Source organism: Mauremys reevesii, unplaced genomic scaffold, assembly GCF_016161935.1.
Source record: "Mauremys reevesii isolate NIE-2019 unplaced genomic scaffold, ASM1616193v1 Contig8, whole genome shotgun sequence".
Classification (NCBI taxonomy): Eukaryota; Metazoa; Chordata; order Testudines; family Geoemydidae; genus Mauremys; species Mauremys reevesii.
The window spans coordinates 834900-854666 of record NW_024100895.1 but is presented as its reverse complement, the minus strand read 5'-3'; the positions used below and the strand labels follow the sequence as shown (position 1 = coordinate 854666).

Sequence of the window (19767 nt, the reverse complement as noted above, 5' to 3'; positions counted from 1 at the left end):
TTGTCTGGCTTGTGTGTAATAAAGTGTCTGTTTTTTCATGTGTTTCCTGCCTGATCCTTGGGGTCTGCCCCCCCGCCCTGCAGCACCAGGTCAGCCCAGGGCCCAGCCTCACATCCAGGCGCCTAGAAGCCCCTGGGGGCAGGATCCCCCTTGGAACGTGCTGCTGTGTCCCTCCCCCTGTGCCCTTGGGGGGTCCCTGCCCGCCGTGGGGGGACCCCAGGGTGCCAAGCAGCCTGTGCCAACTGCTGGGTCTGAGCGTTGCAACGCCCCAGGCTGGGCACAGGGCGGGGCAGTGCTGGGGGCGGGGAGCTGCGAACGCCCCGGGGCAGTGCCGGAGGGGGGGGAGGTGTCATTAGCGGAGCCCCGCCCAAGGGGGGACCCGCGTCAGCAGTTACCAGGCAGATCGGGCTGCCCCAGGTTAGAGCTGCCCCACCCCCCGCCCCCCCGTGTGCGCCCAGCGCCGGAGCAGCGCCCCTGGGGGCGGACGGGGGCAGCGCAGGGAGGGTCACAGCCCCCCCCCAACTGCTATAGGGGGTCGCGCGGGCCGGTCCGTGGCTGCTGGGAACCCCGTGCGCCACCCCCCCGCTCCCTCCGGGGGTGGATCCCTGCGCCCTTCGGTGCCACATTCCCCCAGCCCAGGGCCCCGCCCCCCCAAGGACTTCCCCTGAGGTGCCTCTGGACTGCGCCCCCCCGGGCTCCCCTGCGCCCCCTCCCCCAGGACCCCCCCGCGCCCACAGCCCCTCTCCATGCGCCCCTGGAGCGCGCTGGTACCGCTGTGCCCGCCAATGCCCTGATGTTCCCTCCCCTAAGAGCCCCCACACCTCAGCCCCCTCCCAGCGCCCCATGACACCCCCGCGCCCCGTGGGGATCCCTGCGCCCTTCGGTGCCACATTCCCCGCTGGCTGCCCAGGGCCCCGCCCCCAAGGACTTCCCTGAGCTGCCTCTGGACTGCGCTCCCCCGGGCCCCCCTGCGCCCCCTCCCCCAGGACCCCCCTGCGCCCTCAGCCCCTCTCCATGAGCCCCCTGGACCGCGCTGGCACCGCTTGCTCGCCAATGCCCAGATGTTCCCTCCCCTAAGAGCCCCCGCACCCCAGCCCCCTCCCCAGCGCCCCATGAAACCCCCTGCGCTCTCACCCCCTCCCCTGCGCCCCTCCCCAGGGCCCCCTGCGCCCCTCTCCAGCGCGCCCTTGGCCGGGCCGGGCAGGGCGGGACGGTCCCTCCCCAGCGCCCCATGAAACCCCCCTGCGCTCTCATCCCCTCCCACTGCGCCCCTCCCCAGGGCGCCCCGTGCGCGCTCCGTGCGCTCCTCTCCAGCGCGCCCTTGGCCGGGCCGGGCAGGGCGGGACGGTCCCTCCCCAGCTGCCGCTTTCGGTTTCTCTTCCCCCGGCGCTCAGAGCCAGGCGGGAGTCGCAGCGAGGTGGATGGCGCTGTTTGAAGTCTGCGGGCCCCGGGGCTGGGACGGCCGCCCCCGGAGCCGCCGCTGCTCCGGGGACCCGATCACTACAGCTTCGGCCTGCGGGCGCCTGAGCTGGCCCTGCCCAGGGGAGCAGGTCAGTGCGGGGGAGCGCAGCGCCATGGGGGGTAGTGCCGGGGTTCGGTGCAGTAGGGGGTGGAGGTGGGGATGGGGGTCAATGCCCTGGGCATGGGGGCGGGCTGGGGCAGTGCCCTGGTGGTGGGGCAGAGGGGAAGTGCCATGGGGGTGGGGAGAGGGGTACTGCTCTGGGCAGGGGCAGGATGGGACCAGTGCCCTGGTGGTGGGGCAGAGGAGGAAGTGCCATAGAGGTGGGGGCAGGAGGGGTACTGCTCTGGGCAGGGGCAGGCTGGGTGGGGGGGCAGAGGAGGAAGTGCCATGGGGGGGCAGGGAGGGGGTACTGCTCTGGGCAGGGGGGGCAGGGTTGCAGAGCCCCCCCGCCCCCTCTCTCCCCCACCCCCCCCCCGCCGGCCCCGTGTGTGCCGACGGACTCGGAGGGGGGCCGGGACCGGGTGCGGATCCAGCTGGCCCACGGCACCACCACTCTGGCCTTCAAATTCCAGCACGGGGTCGTCGTGGCCACCGACTCCCGGGCATCGGCCGGCAGCTACATCTGTGAGCCCCTCCCCCACACCGGGGTTTTGCCCTCCCCCATTCATCTGGGCTCCCCCCCTTGGGCTGGTTGGGTCACCCCAGGGTACGGGCTGGCTGGGAGTGCTACTCGCCCAGTTCATGATGTGCCCAGATGCTGGGCCCAGAGAGAAACACCCACCCCCGCCCCTCCTGAGCCTGGGGGTGGGTCTCCGTAGCGGGGCCCCCAGTAACATCCCTGCCCGTCTCTCCACGCAGCCACCCTGCAGTTCAACAAGGTGATCGAGATCAACCCCTACCTGCTGGGCACCATGTCGGGCAGCGCCGCCGACTGCCAGTACTGGGAGCGGCTCCTCGCCAAGCACTGCAGGTGCCCACCCATGTGTGTGTGTGTGTGTGTGTGTGTGGGCTGCTCCTGCTAGTTCGGCTAGTGTGTGTGTGGGACAGAGAGAGAGGAGCCCGAACTCACCCTGCCTTTCCCCCACCCCCCACATCCCCCCAGGCTCTACGCCCTGCGGAACAAGGAGCGGATCAGCGTCTCGGCCGCCTCCAAGCTGCTGTCGAACATGCTGTGCGAGTACCGGGGCATGGGGCTGTCGGTGGGCAGCATGATCTGCGGCTGGGACAAGAAGGTACCGGGCCTGAGATCCTTCACTCCCCCATCTCTGAACCCCCTGACCCTGAGAGCCCACCCCATGCCCCCAGTCCCCCATCCCTGAACCCCCACATCCTGTACCCCCATCTCCTGGTGAGCTCCATCTATGAGACCCTGCCTTATGGGGATTCCCGTCCCTGAGCTGCTCCCACCCTGTAGCCCCACGCCCCCATCTCTGAGCCCCCACCCTGTAGCCCCCATGCCCCCATCTCTGAACCCCCTGACCCTGAGACCCCACCCCATGGCCCCAGTCCCCCATCCCTGAACCCCCACATCCTGTACCCCCATCTCCTGGTGAGCTCCATCTATGAGACCCCTGCCTTATGGGGATTCCCGTCCCTGAGCTGCTCCCACCCTGTAGCCCCCATGCCCCCATCTCTGAGCGCCTACCCTATATACCTCTGAGCACCCTGTCTCTGACCCATTGATGCTGGGACAATTTGCATAGTGGGGGTGCTGAGAGTCATTGAACCAAAGTATATAATGGAAAGTACTTCAATCCAGGGGGTGCGGCAGCCCCCAGCCCCCCTAGTTCCAGCACCTATGCTCTGACCCTCCCCATATCTTGCCCATATTGACCCCATGTATCATTTACAACCCCCTGCTTCCCCTCAGCTAACCCTCCCGCATCCATCCCCGCAGGGCCCCGGCCTGTACTACGTGGACGATCACGGGGCGCGTCTCTCCGGCCCCATGTTCTCCACGGGCAGCGGGAAGCCCTACGCCTACGGGGTGATGGACAGCGGGTACCGGCCCGACCTCAGCGTGGAGGAGGCCTACGACCTGGGGCGCCGCGCCATCTCCTACGCCACCCACCGCGACGCCTACTCCGGGGGCGTCGTCAACAGTAAGAGCATGAGGAGGGAGGGATGATGGAGACCCTGGGAGAGATTGCCCTGCTCTGTAGTCCTGGACACCTGGGTCCCAGTCCATCCCCACCCAGGGGGCTGGGAGCACCATGGGACCCTAGGGAGGAGCATCATCCCGGATACCTGGGTTCTGGGCCAATCCTATCCTTGTCCCCTAACCGCACCCGGGCTGGCTGCTGTGAGTCACTGTCACTCCTGGCTGCCCTGACTCCCGTGTTCCCCCCAGTGTATCACATGAAGGAGGACGGCTGGATCCGGGTCGGCCGGACGGACGTCAGCGACCTGCTGCACCAGTACGCGGACGCCAAGAAATGAGATGGGAACCAAGTGGCTCCTGATTCAGGGCTGAGGGAGACTCAGGGCTGCAGCGACCGGGGCTGGGGGAGAGTGGGACACGGGTTTGATGAAATGATAAAGAGTTTCTGTGTGTGTGTGAGATGGAATAAAGTTAAGCTGGACCAACTGCAGCTGTCCTTGGATTTGGGAAGGGAGTGAGGGGCAGGGGGTGGCACAAGGGGATCTGGGGCTAATTAGGGGGAGATGGATTTAGTGATTAAGGCAATGGGGGAGCCAAAGAAATTCAGGGGTTTAATGCAAGTTTAGAGACCTGACCTGGTATCCCAGCCCTGGGCACCTCCCACACAGCTGCGCTGGACCCCTCAGTCCTGAGCCACAGCCCCCCTGCTAGCCCAGCCCTACACCCCCAATGGCCTATGGACTGTCAGTTCAAAGAGCCAGGTGCTGCTCCTGGGGTTCCTGGCAGCTGAACAATCCATGGAGAACTGGCCCCCGCGCCCTGTGGACGGTCACAGAGACAGCAGCTCGCATTTTATCCTGTGGGTATTCGGCATCGCTCATCCCTCAAAATACATGTCCCTGGCTGTGTCTGGAATCAGAGAATCCTAAAGTCAGAACCCGCCAATTCAGACACCTCGTCCGGACACAGGGCAGCTGGAGGACGTCCCCGGAAACAAGGGGATTCCCCGTCGGTTTCAAATAACATCTGGGCTTTCACCTCGCTGTCCAAGCGTGTCAGGAGCAAGGGACGACGATGAGCCAGATGCATGAATACTGAGAGAGAGAGACGGGATCCAGGGATGGCTGTTGATAGGGGTGCGTGTATGGGGACAGAGAGATACAGAGGCACCTCCGGAAATTCTTCATGAGACACACACAACTGACCCACTCGCACCTTAACTTTGCATGGCGCCTACACGTACCCTTTTTATATTACTCAGAGCCAGTCCGTTAAAAAGTAAATTACAGCGAGTGGCGTTGCGTGCAAGCCGGTGCGCGGGGTCAGTGCCACTCTGTTTGGGGGCCCTCTGAAACGGCAGGCCTGGGACAAACTGCCCCTCCTCCCCCCCCCCCGGCGGCCCTTTCCCCAGTTGGCTCCCTGACAATGGTAGGCGCCCTGCGTAGGGTGCATGTGGCTCTGGGCACCACTCGCTAGGTGGGTGGGTGTCTAGTAGGGAAGGGATTAGGAGGGGGTGGGCTGAACAGATCCTAATGTATCTCTCTATCCCCATAGACACCCCCCCCTCTCTGAGCTGGACAGTATTTCCCCCTCCCCCCAGCATGAACTGCCAGCCTGTTCCCAGACCCCTTAGCGTTACCCCGAAGGGCTCTGGTCCTCTCCAAACCCCATGGGCCAGTAGATGGGGAGTGGCCGCCAGCAGCCTCTTTCCCCGAGCCTGCAGCACCCCTTCCTGGAGCCCTCGGGGGGTGCATGGCCCTGAGCCCATTGGGAGCACGCGGACAACCCCGTACCACCCGCAGAGGTCTGTGAACGAGGGCTTAATTCCTGCCAGGGCTTGGCAGGGCGGAGCCCCTGCACCTCCGGGCCTGGCAGTTCAGAGCCTGGCACCTCCGGGCCTGGCAGTTAAGAGCCTGGCACCTCCGGGCCTGGCAGTTCAGAGCCCGGCGCCTCCGGGCCTGGCGGTTCAGAGCCCCTGCACCTCCGGGCCTGGCGGTTCAGAGCCCCTGCACCTCCGGGCCTGGCGGTTCAGAGCCCCTGCGCCTCCGGGCCTGGCAGTTCAGAGCTCGGCGCCTCCGGGCCTGGCGGGTCAGAGCTCGGCACCTCCGGGCCTGGCGGTTCAGAGCCCGGCGCCTCCGGGCCTGGCGGTTCAGAGCCCGGCGCCTCCGGGCCTGGCGGTTCAGAGCCCCGGCACCTCCAGGCCTGGCAGTTCAGAGCCTGGCGCCTCCGGGCCTGGCAGTTCAGTTATGAAAGTGAAAAACGTGCTTGAGCCCTGGCCCCTCTTTCCTTAGGAAGGAAGCCCTGCTGGGAACCCTGCCAGGAAGGAGGGGGCGAGGGGGGACGCTTCACCTCTAGAGAGCAGCCGATTCAAACTGCCCCTGCCCTCGGTGCCCTGCCCTGGAGCATTTGGGGCCCGGGGGGAGCCCCTGGCTGGGCTGGAGCCGGGTGGGGACAGTGCTGGGATCAGAGCGGGTGACAGGGGTGGGACAGGAGTGTCAGGTGCAGGATCCCGGCGTGGAGAGGGGCCAGGGGAAGGAAGCGGGTTGGGGCTGGGGCAGGGGCCGCACTGGGGCATTACCCCCTGGCCCTGTGCACGGAGCTGCCCCCTGGGACCGGGAGCTGAGCTAGGTGTGGGGACAGGTGCAGCCCGGGCTCCCTCTGGCGGCCGCAGCCGGGACCCGCAGCGGGCGGGGCCGCGGCGCCGGGATTCCCCCGAAAAGCGAAACCAGCCGGGTCTGACTCCGGTGCGTGCGGCGCCGCGGAACCAGCGGGCCCGGGAGCCGGAGCTGCAGGTACCGGGCCCGGGGGGCTGCCCCTGCACAGGGCCAGGGAGCGGGCAGGGCACCGGGCCCAGGGAGCCGGGGAGGGATTGGCGGATGGCTGGAGCCAGTGTAGATGCCCAGGGCCGGGGGGCGCTTGGGAGCGAGAGACACAGGAGTGTCCTGGCCCGTCCCCATCATCGCTCGGTGGGCAGAGCGCGTGCAAGTTACTGCTGGGAAGGGGCTGGGAGCCCGGGGGGGGGTATTGGGGGATTATAGGGTGTTACTGGGGAGGGACTGGGAGCCCGGGGTGGTACTGGGGGATTATAGGGTGTTACTGGGGAGGGACTGAGCCCGGGGGTACTGGGGGATTATAGGGTGTTACTGGGGAGGGACTGGGAGCCTGGGGGTACTGGGGATTATAGGGTGTTACTGGGGAGGGACTGGAGCCCGGGGGTACTGGGGATTATAGGGTGTTACTGGGGAGGGACTCGAGCCCGGGGTACTGGGGATTATAGGGTGTTACTGGGGAGGGACTGGGAGCCTGGGGTACTGGGGGATTATAGGGTGTTACTGGGAGGGACTGGGAGCCCGGGGGTACTGGGGATTATAGGGTGTTACTGGGGAGGGACTGGGAGCCCGGGGGGGTACTGGGGGATTATAGGGTGTTACTGGGAAGGGGCTGGGAGCCCGGGGTTGGGGGGTTACTGGGGGATTATAGGGTGTTACTGGGAAGGGGCTGGGAGCGCGGGGTGGGGGCGTTACTGGGAGATTATAGGGTGTTACTGGGAAGGGGCTGGGAGCCCGGGGTTGGGGGGTTACTGGGGGATTATAGGGTGTTACTGGGAAGGGGCTGGGAGCTAGGGGGGGGGGAGTTACTGGGCACCTTTGCCAGGTCACTGGGGCGCACCCCGGAGGCTGCTGAATTAGGATTGTTAGTGGAGGAGATCAATGTTCACAGCGCCCCCTAGGGGTGGGGTTGGTAGTTCTGGGAGCGATGGGGTTCAGGGTTAGTGGGGCTGGGGGCAGGGTTAAGGTTAATGGGTCAGGGTGCGGTGAGGGTTAGAGAGCTGTGGGGTACAGGGTTGGGGTGAGTTTGGGGTACCGGGTTACAGGGTAGGTAAAAGTTATTTTCCCACCAAATAGTCCCCCCAATTCTCTCCACAGGCCCTGCCGCTGCCATGCCGCTGCCCCTCACCCTGCGTCTGGGCGGCCCCCTGCTGCTCTGCGACCTGGCCCTGCTGGCCCTGCTGGGCTGGGGCACCCCCGCACTGGCCCCCCTGGGGCTGCCGGCCACCTGGCTGGAGGCTGCTGTGCGTTTCCTGGGGCTCTGGGGGGCCTGGGGGCTGCTGGCCCCGGATCGGCCCCGCCTGCCCCCCCCCAGGGCCCTGGCTGCCCTGTGCCTGCTGCCCGCCCTGTACCTCACCCTGCGGAGCTGCCTGCCCCTGCCCGACGTGCCCCCTGCCCTGCTGGCCGGCGCCCCCTGGGCCTGGCTGCTGCTGAGCTATGGGGCAGTGGGGCTGGCCCAGCTCACCTGGGGGGCCCTGGGGCAGGGGGACAGGGCTGGGGGGCCTGGTGCTGAGGACACGGAGCGGGAGTCCAGGGCCACCCTGCGCCGGCTGGTGGGACTGTCCCGGCCCGACGTGCCCTTCCTGTCCGGGGCCTTCGTCTTCCTCACCCTGGCTGTGATCGGTGAGTGGGGCGGGGGGGGGGGCACGGACCCCTGGGGTGGGAAATCCAGGGGGCAGGATGCCCAGACCCCCCCGATGGGTTATGTGGGTCAGGGGCTGGATGGGCCCAGTGGTGTGATACAGGGTGACGGGGCGGAAGGGGTGCTCGGGGGGGTGGGGAGACCTTGTTCTCTCTGGGCCTCTGGTCCCTCCAGCGCTGCCCTGTCTCCGGCAGGTGAGACCTTCATCCCCTACTACACGGGGCGCGTCATCGACATCCTGGGCAGCGCCTACGACCCCGATGCCTTCTCCATCGCCATCGGCCTCATGTGCCTGGCCTCCTTCGGCAGGTGAGACCCCCTGGCATCCTAGCCCTGGGGCGAGCCCCCCCAGTGCCCCTCACAGGACCCCCCAGCCCTGTGGCGAGGCCCCCGGAGCCCCTGTGGGACCCCCCAGCCCTGGGGCGAGCCCCCCAGTGCCCCTGTGGGACCTCCCAGCCCTGAGGAGAGCCCCCAGTGCCCCTCATGGGGCTTCCAGCCCCAGGGAATGTCCCCCAGGGCCCCTATGGGATTTCCCAGCCCTAGGGAGACCCCTCCAGTACCCTGTATGGGACCTCCCAGCCCTGGGGTGAGCCCCCCAGAGCCCCTCATGGGACCCCAGCATCGGGGCGAGATCCCCAGTGCCCCTCACGAGACCCCTAGCCCCAGGGAGAGACCCCCCAGGCCTTGCACTGCGCTCTCCAAGGGACCGGCGCCCTGGGGGCGTGATTTCCCCCCATCACCCCCACACAGCTCCCAGCAGAGGGGGACGTGCGATGGGTTACAGGACAACCCTTTAGCACGATGAGCGTCTGTCTGTCCCCCAGCTCCCTGGCCGCCGGCTGCCGCGGGGGGCTCTTCATGTTCACACTCTCCCGGCTCAACATCCGCATCCGCCAGCTCCTCTTCTCCTCCCTGGTGCGCCAGGACCTGGCCTTCTTCCAGCAGGTCAAAACAGGTGAGTCCCGCCCGCCCAGCCCCGGCATCCTCCCCAGCTTCCTCCACTGGCATCCTCCCCATGGCACCCTCTGGTGTCCCCTCCCCAAGCTCCCCCAACTGGCACTCACTCCCCTCCCAGTGAACCCCCAACCCCGCGCATCTCCTCATATCCCCCCACAGGCATCTGCTCCCTCTCACTCCCCATCCGCTCCTCTCTTCATTGCCCCACATCTGGCTCCCTGCAGCCCCCACCCCCCGTCACGGAGTCCCCAGGTGATGCCCTGGAACTGCTCCCTACGAAGCCAGGCAGGACTCTGGGGAGCCTCCTCTCCCTCGGAGCAGCCTGTCTGCAGGGCAAGAAGCTGCCCAGGCCATCAGTTGCTAGGAGACAGAGTGCCAGGCATTTAGGGGCACTGTCCCCTTCCTCTGCAGCAACCACACCCCCTGATCCACCACCTAGATATTAAGAACTGCAGAGGGGAAACTGAGGCACCAACACAGGATTCAGAGGGAACATTAAGAACATTCCCAGTTCGTCACATCTCTCCCCCCTTCAAGACTGAACTGAGCGAGGTCACTTCAGCCAGTGACCTGGGGCAGTTCGAACCTACCCACGTTCCCAGGGACGCCCCAACAGCCCTCCCATTCCTTGGTGGGGGTTACACCAGGACAGTCCAGTCTCGCGCCCTCCCTTAGGCTGGGGGTGCTCGATGGCACTCGCAGGCCGCATGTGGGAAGGTTTATGCGGCTCGAACCCTTTTGCCAGCCCAATACCCCTGGGGTTCAACCTGGGCTGGGGTCTCTCCCAGCGCCCTGGGCTGCGATTCGGGCTCCCTTGGTTAAGAGCCCCCATCTTGGCCTTGGCCAGCTCTGGGCTTGGGCAGCCGCTCCCCACCTTGTGGCCCAGATACACCCCCTCTGCCGCCCCCACCTTGCACTGTCCAGCTGTTACCGTCAGTCCCACCTCCTCGGGGCAGCCCAGCCCCCTCTTCACCTGGGACACCTGTTCCTCCCAGGTCTGGCTAAAGATGCACCTGTTATCAGTGTCTGCCAGGGCCAGGTTCTCCATCCCCCTCGGCTTGTCTAGACTCTCCCCAGGCCTAGGCAGGGGGTCGGCATCGGACACCGCGATGGCTTCAAGCTTCCAGATCATCCTGTCTCCCTTGGGGACCAGCCCCATGGATGAGGCCCATGGGCTGTTGAACGGCTGGATCCCATCTAAAGCCAGCAGGTCCTTGACCTCTCTCCCCAGGTTCTGGGCTGCTTCCCCAGTGACTCTGAACGGGGAACACCTGATGGGGAGATTGGATCCCACCTCAGGGAAGAGATCCCCCAGGGGGTCTGCCCCCTTCTCCTCCCAATCCTCCCCTTCCAGGTCCAGGGGCCCCCTCACTCTCCTCCCATCCAGCAGCTCGAGAGGGAAGAACCCTGTGGATTCCTGGGGCCCCACCAGCTGCCTCCCGATCCCCCCCAGTTCTCCTTCCCCTTGGGGAGCCCATTCCTGGTACAGGGATCCCTTCTCCCGCAGGACTCTGTCCCTGCAGCCGTCCCCAAGGGGGTTTGCAGCGCTGGGGCCAGCAAGTCCCCTCAGCTTCTCCAAGGAGGGACCCTTCCGCAGCTCGGTCTGGGATTCAGCTGCTGGGGCAGGGAGTGGGACCTGCTCCCTCTCGCTGGCTGGGCCTGGGGTCACAGCCCCCCTGAGCCCTGTCCCTGGTAGCTCCCTCCCTGCTGTGGAATCACTTCCCAGTAGCACGTCTGGACCAGGCAAACCTGGTTGGCAGCCGAACTGCCCTGCCTGGGTGTCCCCCCACTCAGCTGGGGTCTCAGCTCCCCCCGTGCTCAGCGCTGCCCTGGCTGTCCCCGTGGGGGCAGGCAGCGAGCTCTCTGCTCTGGTCACAGCCTCAGAGCCAGCGTGAGCCCCCTCTCCGGTGTGCAGGGGGGCGGGGAGCATCTCTCCCCCACCTCAGCCCCAGGGGGCTGGTTACAGGCAGGCAGGTATCCTGAGCCCAGCAGCCCCTCCCCACTGCCAGCCGGGTCATTTGCATTTTCACTGACCATTTCCATCCCTGCCAATTGGTTCCCTAGATCCGAATTCAAACCCTCGGCCATTACCGGAGCAGGGCCTGGATCCTGTCCCAAAGAGACACAGTCACCCCCCAACAGGGCCCCCCAGCCGATATCCTGGAGAACCCCAGCGACCAGCCAGCCCGACCCCTCCTGGGGCTGCACAGGGATCCGGGCCATAGGCAGGGCGAGGGGCTTCACCCCGGGGACCTTCACCCAGGTCACCCAGCCCCTCAGCATCTGCGGCTGCACCACCCCAGTTCTCTCTGTCCCAGGGTCTCGCCACCCCAGGCAGGTTTCCCCACGGACCCCGGGCAGCCCCCTATGTCTCCCCGCTCCACCATCGCCAGTCCAGGCTGCTGCTGCTTCTCCTGCAGCTTTTCCTTGGGCTCTCGCTCTCTCTCACAACCTCTCGCTCTCTCGGGCTCTGCTCCCATCCCATCCGTCTCCGATCCCCTGATGGGGAACCCGAGCGTGAAGACCCTCGTCTGGTTGGGGACCAGACTCCCGGGGATGCCTGGCTGCTGCTCCAGCTGCTCCCAGAGCCTCTTGTAGCCCCATCTGGGTCAGGAATCCGCTCCTCAGAGCGGTCCTTGTCCTCCTCCTCCAGCTGCACGATTAACTGTGCCTGGGTGAACTTCCCCATCCGTCACCCTCTCTGTGTGCACAGGAGCACAATGTCCTTCTCAAGGAGATGGTGACAGGCCATCACTGCACCGCTCCCAAGTGGCTCTGGACTCACAGGCCTGGGTGCTCTTGGCTCCCCCATGGCTCCAGGAAGAACCCCTGGCGTGCCAGCCCTTCTCGTGGTCACCACCTCTCTGCCAGGGTCGAGCTGCAGACTCCTCCGCCCCTGGGACTGCTCCTGCAATCCCCAGGGGAACCCTGCTACTGCAAAAATCCTTCTCTCTCCCAGGGTCGGGCGGCAGCTCCTCCGCCCCAAGACTGCTCACTGGAGTCCTCAGGGGGACCCCGTTACTCCAACAGTCCTTCTCGCTGGTCACACACTCCCAGAGGTTAACCACCCCCTGAAACCGTCCCTCTCTGAGCCTTCAGCAGGCCTGGTCCTCATCATCCCCCCTTCGTTTTACTGCTCCCCAGTCACTTACTGCAAGAAGCGCCATTCACGGGGTGCAGTCCATCCCACCGCTACCACCAGCTGTCACGGAGTCCCCGGGCGCTGCTCTGGAACTGCTCCCCACCGAGCCAGGCAGGACCCTGGGGAGCCTCCTCTCCCTCGGAGCAGCCTGTCTGCAGGGCAAGAAGCTCCCACGGCTTCACCTCCTGGGTCTGACCCTGGAGCATTCAGCATCCTCTGCCCCTCCGTGTGCTTCCCACGGCGAGCCTGCCCCAGCGGGGTCCTGGGGAAGCCACCGGGTCCTGCCCCCCCACTTCGCAGTCAGACGTGACTCTCAGCCAGCTGGGGACACAGAGGTTTATTCGGTGACAGGAACAGGGGCTAAAACAGAGCTTGTAGGTACAGAGAACCAGACCCCTCGGCTGGGTCCATTCTGGGGGCAGTGAACCAGACCCCGTCTGCCCTCACTCCTCGTCCCCAGCCAGCTCCAGACTGACCCCCCTCCAGTCCCTCCTCCTCTGCTCAGCTCCTTCCCTGGGCCAGGGGGTCACCTGACCCCTTTGTTCTCCTCCACCTTTAGCATCCCCTCGCGGGGGGGAAGGGCCCAGGCCATTAGTTGCCAGGAGACAGAAGGTCGGCCAGGAACTGAGGCCCCCCCCCAGTATTCAGAGGTAACATTGAGGTCGTCACACCCCCACAGAACCAGGGACCTCTCTCTGGGCGGATCCGTGTCTCACCCTGTTCCCTTCCCCCCCCAGGGGAGCTGACCTCGCGCCTCTCCAGGGACACCACCATGATGAGCCGCTCGGTGCCGGCCAACGCCAACATCTTCCTGCGCAGCCTGGTGAAGGCGCTGGGGCTGTACGGCTTCATGCTGGGGCTGTCCTGGCGCCTGACGCTGCTCACGCTCGTTGAGATGCCCCTCACCATGGCTGCTGAGAAGGTCTACGACACCCGCCACGAGGTACGGGGCCGGGGAGACCACCCCTTACCGCCCTGATCCAGGGAGACGCCCTCCTCCTAGGATGTGGTGTCCCAGACCCCCAGCGCAGGGGGGCAGCCCCTTTAGGAAGTTCCCTTCTCTGATCCCAGAGAGGGTCGCCCTCCAGTGGGGTGTTTCTGGAGGGTCCCGCAGGGCTGTTCTCCCCCAGTGCTGTCCAGGGTCGTTATTGGATCTGGGGGGCAAGTTAGACCCCAGGCTGGTTAGTCTGCAGGTGACACCGTGATGGGGACGGTCAGTCACACACAGCGAGCGGGGCCCATTCAAACAGAACTGTGAGCTCCCTGGGGCAGGGCCCGTCATTCTGTTCTGTGTTTGTACAGTGCCTAGCGCAGTGGGCACCTGGGCCAGGACAGCTGCAGGGCCCTATTGTAATACAGATCACTCAGCCAGGTGCCAGGTCAGACACCGCGGAGCCAGTGATGCGGGTCACACTTGGTGGGGCTGGGGGCTCCGTCCTAGGAAGCAGTGACTGGACAGGAGAGAGAGAGGTCACGCGGGATGAGCAGCTCTGTGTGATGCTGTGATTAGAGGGCAGACATGACCCTGGGCTATATAAAGCTGCCTTGTGGTCTGGAGACTCCAGGAGCTCCGGCTGAGTGGTTTAAAGGTATTTAGGTGTCACTGCACTCAGCCCTGCAAGGCCTGATTGATTTAGGAGCTTGCCTCCATTTCAAAAGGGGTTTAGGCACTTGGGAGCCCAAATCCCCTTGATTGTGCCTAACCCCCTTTTGAACATACTAGGCTCCTAAATCAATCAGGCCTTGCAACGCTGAGTGCAGCGACACCTGCCCTCTCCAAACCTGGGCCTCCGGCTACATAGTTTATCCACAGGAGGATTCAGGGGTAATTTGATCCCAGTCGGTCAGGACCCACACGGGGGGCAGATTTCTGGGAGCAGAGGCTCTGGTCTCCCCGACAAAGCAGAACGAGAGGCAGCCTCTGGGAGCGGATGTGAGATTAATTCAGACTGGAAACAAGGGGCAGAGGTTTACCAGGGAGGGGATTAGCCACTGCACCAGCTGACCCAGGGACAGATCGAGATTTGAGAATCTCCTCAGAGCTCCACACCAGGCGGGTTATGGGGCTGGATCCTGGGGGCGATTCGCTGGCCGGGACTAAGCAGGAGCCCAGACGCAATGGGCGGGTTGTGACGTCTCTGACCCATGCCCCCCCCCCCCCCCCAGGCCGTGCTGAAGGGGATCCAGGACTCCCTGGCGCGCTCCGGCGAGGTCGTGCGCGAGTCGGTCTCCTCCATCGAGACCGTGCGCAGCTTCGCCACCGAGGAGGAGGAGTCGCGGCGCTACGAGGCGGCGCTGGCCGAGACCCACCGGCTGAAGAACCGCCGCGACCTGGAGAGGGCGCTCTACCTGCTCTTCCGCCGGGTGAGCCGGGAAGGGACCCAGGCGTCCGGGGGAGGCAGCTGGGGACGGGGGAAGAGACTCAGGTGTCTGAGGGAGGTAGTTCTGGATCTGAAGGGGGAGCTGGGGAGGAGACCTGGGGAGGGGACCCAGGCATCCAGGGAAAATGGGCATGATTTGACAGGGGAGCCAGTGAGAGGGGACCCAGGCCCCAGGGGATGGTAGCTGATTATTCAGGGACAGGGGTGTCCAGGGAATGCGCTTTGTGACTCAGTGGGAGAGGGGACCCAGGCATCCGGGCATGGCAGTTCCTGATGCAGTGGATTAGCTGGAGAACAAGGGACCCAGGCGTCCGGGGATGGCAGGTTCATGGTCTGACATGAGCTGGGGAGCAGGGCATTTTGCAAGCAGATGGGTGGGGGGAGGGGGACCCAGGCATCTGAGGGAGCTGCTGGTCATGCAGCCAGTCGGCAGCGGGGCTGAGGGATGCTGATTTCAGGCTTGGGGCACCCCCCTGTCTGCTCCCCACATGACTCTGTCTCCCCCGCAGCTGCTGCAGCTGGCCGTGCAGGTGCTGATGCTGTACTGCGGGTACCAGCAGATCCGCGCCGGGCTCCTGAGCAAGGGCAGCCTGATCTCCTTCATCCTCTACCAGGGGGACGTGGGCAGCTACGTGCAGGTGAGGGGCCCTGCGCCAGGGACGGGGCCGTACTAGGGTCACAGCGACTGGTCCGTCATCATCTGCGCATCCATCCATCCTCACTGCCACCCACCCATCCATCCGTCCCCACATTCCCCCAACATCCATCCATCTACCGCTCCACCCCCCACCCTTCCATCCCTCCACACAGCTCACTCTGGCTCTGTGCATCCACCCATCCAGCCCTGCCTCATCCGTCCGTCTCCCTGTCTCTGGATATGTCTACACGACAGACTCTGCCAGTGTAACTATGGCAGCGTAGTGATGCTGGTGTAGCCTCATGGTGTAGACACAGCCTGCGCCGATGGAAGGGATTTCTCCATCGCTGTGGGAACTCCCCACCTCCCTGAACGATGGTAGCTCCGTTGACAGAACCAACCGTCCCTCGGCCTAGCTGGGTCTGCACCGGGGTTTTGTCACCATAGCTACAGTGGCCGGGGCGTTTCACACCCTGACTGTTAGCTGGCTGGGTTGACCTAACTTTTAAGTGTAGGCCGGTCCCTGACTCACTCTCCCACCGGCCCCAGACCCTGGTGTACATGTACGGGGACCTGCTGAGCAACGTGGGGGCGGCGGAGAAGGTGTTCGAGTACCTGGACCGGGAGCCGGCCGTGCGCACCGACGGGACGCGGGCGCCGGAGTCGCTGCAGGGACACGTCTCCTTCCGCGACGTCTCCTTCTCCTACCCCTCCTGCCCGGACCGCCAGGTCCTACAGGTACCTGCAGCGGGGCGGCTACACCCCACCCCCAGCTCACAGCCCCAGGCCCTTCCCCCGGGGGGGGGGGGATTCCCTGGCTCACAGCCCCCGGGGAGGGGATCCCCCAGCTCACAGCCCCAGGCCTTTACCCCGGGGATTCCTGGCTCACAACCCCAGGAGGATCCCCAGCTCACAGCCCCAGGCCTTTACCCCGGGGGGGGATTCCCTGGCTCACAGCCCCCGGGGAGGGGATCCCCCAGCTCACAGCCCCAGGCCTTTACCCCGGGGGGGGGGGGATTCCCTGGCTCACAACCCCCAGGGAGGGGATCCCCCAGCTCACAGCCCCAGGCCTTTACCCCGGGGGGGGATTCCCTGGCTCACAGCCCCCCGGGAGGGGATCCCCCAGCTCACAGCCCCAGGCCCTTCCCCCGAGGGGGGGGGATTCCCTGGCTCACAGCCCCCCGGGAGGGGATCCCCCAGCTCACAGCCCCAGGCCTTTCCCCCGAGGGGGGGGGGATTCCCTGGCTCACAGCCCCCGGGGAGGGGATCCCCCAGCTCACAGCCCCAGGCCTTTCCCCTGGGGAGAGGATCCCCCTGGCTCCCAGCCCCTGTGATCCCCCCGTGCGACAGGCACTTTGACACTCTCCCCGCTGTCCCAGGCCGTGTCCTTCGAGCTGCGCCCTGGGGAGGTGACGGCGCTGGTGGGGCTGAATGGCAGCGGGAAGAGCACGTGTGTGGGGCTGCTGGAGCGGTTCTATGAGCCCCAGGCCGGGGAGATCCTGCTGGACGGGGCCCCCCTCCGGGAGTACGAGCACCGGTACCTGCACCGCCAGGTGAGGGCAGCGGGGGCAGGGGCTGGGCTGCTGCTCACTGGGTGTGACGAGCTGGGCAGGTCTCAGCCCCTAACGCCGCCCCCTCTCGCCGGCAGGTGGCCCTGGTGGGGCAGGAGCCCGTCCTCTTCTCCGGCTCCATCCGGGAGAACATCGCCTACGGGCTTGGGGGCTGCGGGGAGGAGCAGGTCACCAGGGCGGCCAGAGCGGCCCAGGCCTCCGGCTTCATCGCAGAGCTGGACAGGGGCTTTGAGACAGGTGAGTCACCACTGCCTGCGCTGCAAGGGCTTCTGGGAAATGTCCGCCCCCCCACTCCCCCGTAACCCACCAGACCCCACTCCCCTCCCAGAGCTGGGGAGAGAACCCAGGAGCCCTGGCTCCCAGCCCCCCCTGCTCTAACCCACCAGCCCCCACTCCCCTCCCAGAGCCGGGGAGAGAACCCAGGAGTCCTGGCTCCCAGCCCCCCCTGCTCTAACCCACCAGCCCCCACTCCCCTCCCAGAGCCAGGGAGAGAACCCAGGAGTCCTGGCTCCCAGTTCCCCCTGCTCTAACCCACCAGATCCCACTCCCCTCCCGGAGCTGGGATAGAACCCAGGAGCCCTGGCTCCCAGCCCCCCCTGCTCTAACCCACCAGCCCCCACTCCCCTCCCAGAGCCGGGGAGAGAACCCAGGAGTCCTGGCTCCCAGGCCCCCCTGCTCTAACCCACCAGACCCCACTCCCCTCCCAGGGCTGGGGAGAGAACCCAGGAGTCCTGGCTCCCAGCCCCCCCTGCTCTAACCCACCAGCCCCCACTCCCCTCCCAGAGCTGGGACAGAGCCCAGGAGTCCTGACCCCTCCCTCTCTCTCTCTCACCCCCTGCAGATGTGGGGGAGAAGGGTGGGCAGCTCTCGGCGGGGCAGAAGCAGCGGATCGCCATCGCCCGGGCGCTGATCCGCCAGCCGGCCGTGCTGATCCTGGACGAAGCCACCAGCGCGCTGGACGCGGAGAGCGAATGCGCGGTGAGTGGTGGGGGCGGTGGGATCCGAACTCCGAGCCCGGCTGGACTGAGTGTCTCTGGTCTGCATTGTGTGCGAACGGATCCTAACGCGGCTCTGCTCCTCCCCCTAGATCCGCCAGTCGGTGCTGAGCCGGGGGCCCTGGACGGTGCTGGTGATCGCCCACCGCATGCAGACGGTGGAGAACGCCGACCGGATCGTGGTGCTGGAGGGCGGGGCCGTGGCCGAGGAGGGGACGCACGCCGAGCTGATGGGGCGCAAGGGGCCCTACTACAGACTGGTGCAGAGAGACCTGGCCGAGTAACCCCCCCGCCCCGCCCCGGGGAATAGCCCAGCACAAGCCTGACGGGCTGTCCCCTCCTCCCCCCGCCCCGGGGAATAGCCCAGCACCAGCCTGACGGCCCGGCCCCTCCTCCCCCCGGCCCAGGGTGACATGGACCATCCTGACAGCGGCTGATTAGTGTGTGATGTCGGGTCACTGGTTTATCGCCTGCGTTGGGGTGTCGGTTCTGTGCGGAGAGTCCCCGGGGGGCAGGCGTGTTCGACTGGCTGAGCGCGAGTAGGGTGTTTTGTAAGATACATTAAAGAGGTGACACATCCGACCGGCGTCTGTGACGGTCTCTGGCTGGAAACGCCGTCGCTGGTCCCGTGCCCCAGCCCCGGGCTGCAGCGTTCGCTCGATGGAACCGTCCGTGGCTGTAACGCCCCACGGAACCAGTCGTGTTTAATGAAGATCGTGGGCTCCCGGCCAGGCTGGTGCTCGGTGGCCCGCCCGGAGAGCTGGGAATTGCGGGTCAGTGTGTGGCTGGGGCTCGGCCCGGGCAGTGCCAGCGCACGGCTGCGGAGAGCCAGCAGGAGGCGCTGCAGGCTCCGAGCACGTGGGTCTGTCTTGCAGTAACAGCAGCCGCTGTCTGTCAGCACTGGGGCTGGGGTCACTCTGGTTTCTAGCCCAGGCTGGCGGAGCAGAGCTGATCCTGGGGAGGGGGCCGGAGGCCGGCAGGGGGTCACTGATGCTGAAATGTCAGACAGGCCTGGAGGCCGGGGGTGAGACAGACTGTTAACGATGGCGGCTGTGGGAACATTGACCGTCTCTGAGCTAAATGAAACTTAACAAGGTGAATGGAATCTCTCCGCTCCCCTGGGCAACATCACGATCTCCAGAGGGGGAAACTGAGGCAAAGTAACAGGGGAATGATTGTCAAAATTAGACAGCGAGTCAGTGGAGTCCCAGCCCTCCCCCCATAATCCACTAGCCCCCCACCTTCCCCTCCCAGAGCCAGGGAGAGAACCCAGGAGTCCTGGCTTCCAGCCCCCCGATCTAACCAATAACAATTATCTCCTGAACCTCTGTGGACTAAGCTGGCAGAACCAGTGGTGCTGGGTGAGGTGGCTGAAGGAGGGGGGGAGCAGGCGGGACAGATTTGGGGTGCAGCGTTTGTAGAACTGTCTCTCATACCAGCCCTGCTCTGGAGGACGGGTTTGTTGCTCTGTAACAGCAATGGGGGTGTGTGGGGGCGTGTTTTTGGGCAGGTCCTACACCAGCTCTGGTTCATCTTCCACCCACAGAGCTGTGGCTCTGGGATTCTGGAGGAGTGAATGGAACCGAATCTGCTCCACTGAGCAGGGTGGGGAAGGGGGTTGTGGCAGCCCCCCTAGGGACACCCACCCATGGGAGGGTGCAGGAGGTTGTTCTGCTTACCCAGGGTAAAGGTACAAACTCCCTTCCTGGGTGTGTCGGCTGCCTGGGCCAGGGAGCGCAGCAGAAGGAACGGGACCCCATGGCTGTCCATCGCTCAGGGGGTGATCCCCGACCCCCACCCCCAGTGTAGCCAGTGCTGTGTCACGGGGAGGGCTGCTCCTGTCCGCTCTCCGGGAGGTGGAGCACCGACTCAGGTGGGAGACACTCTCCTGTCGGCAGAGGCAGTGTGTTCGCCCAGCAGAGCAGCTGCACCGGCGCCGCCCTGGTGGTGGGGACCAGCCGCAGTAACATTGACTGGAGGATGAAGCAGACGCCCAGCCCCTGCTGTCAGTGCTGCCTCCCAGCGGCACCAGCCCCTTGCCTAGGTCAGGG

At 65.8% G+C, this 19767-nt stretch overlaps 2 protein-coding genes across 3 annotated transcripts; both read left to right on the top strand.

The window, feature by feature from the left end:
• The first annotated feature begins 1421 nt into the window (after nucleotides 1-1421).
• On the top strand, nucleotides 1422-4049 carry LOC120394815 (proteasome subunit beta type-8-like). The gene is made up of 6 exons (XM_039518963.1): nucleotides 1422-1550; nucleotides 1951-2086; nucleotides 2321-2432; nucleotides 2565-2694; nucleotides 3360-3564; nucleotides 3813-4049. Exons 1-6 carry the CDS (start codon nucleotides 1422-1424, stop codon nucleotides 3899-3901), a joined length of 801 nt encoding a protein of 266 aa, XP_039374897.1. The 3' UTR covers nucleotides 3902-4049.
• A 2211-nt stretch (nucleotides 4050-6260) lies between these two features.
• TAP2 (transporter 2, ATP binding cassette subfamily B member) lies at nucleotides 6261-18207 on the top strand. Of its 2 annotated transcripts, none has more exons than XM_039518980.1 (12): nucleotides 6261-6355; nucleotides 7490-8014; nucleotides 8228-8342; nucleotides 8858-8988; nucleotides 12870-13075; nucleotides 14299-14496; nucleotides 15023-15151; nucleotides 15700-15888; nucleotides 16530-16703; nucleotides 16799-16958; nucleotides 17563-17699; nucleotides 17809-18207. In XM_039518980.1, exons 2-12 carry the CDS (start codon nucleotides 7504-7506, stop codon nucleotides 17998-18000), a joined length of 2142 nt encoding a protein of 713 aa, XP_039374914.1. In that variant the 5' UTR covers nucleotides 6261-6355; nucleotides 7490-7503; the 3' UTR covers nucleotides 18001-18207. The 2 variants fall into 2 exon arrangements, with proteins under 2 accessions (XP_039374914.1, XP_039374915.1); XM_039518981.1 differs by having other exon boundaries at nucleotides 6290-6529.
• Nucleotides 18208-19767: the final 1560 nt, after the last annotated feature.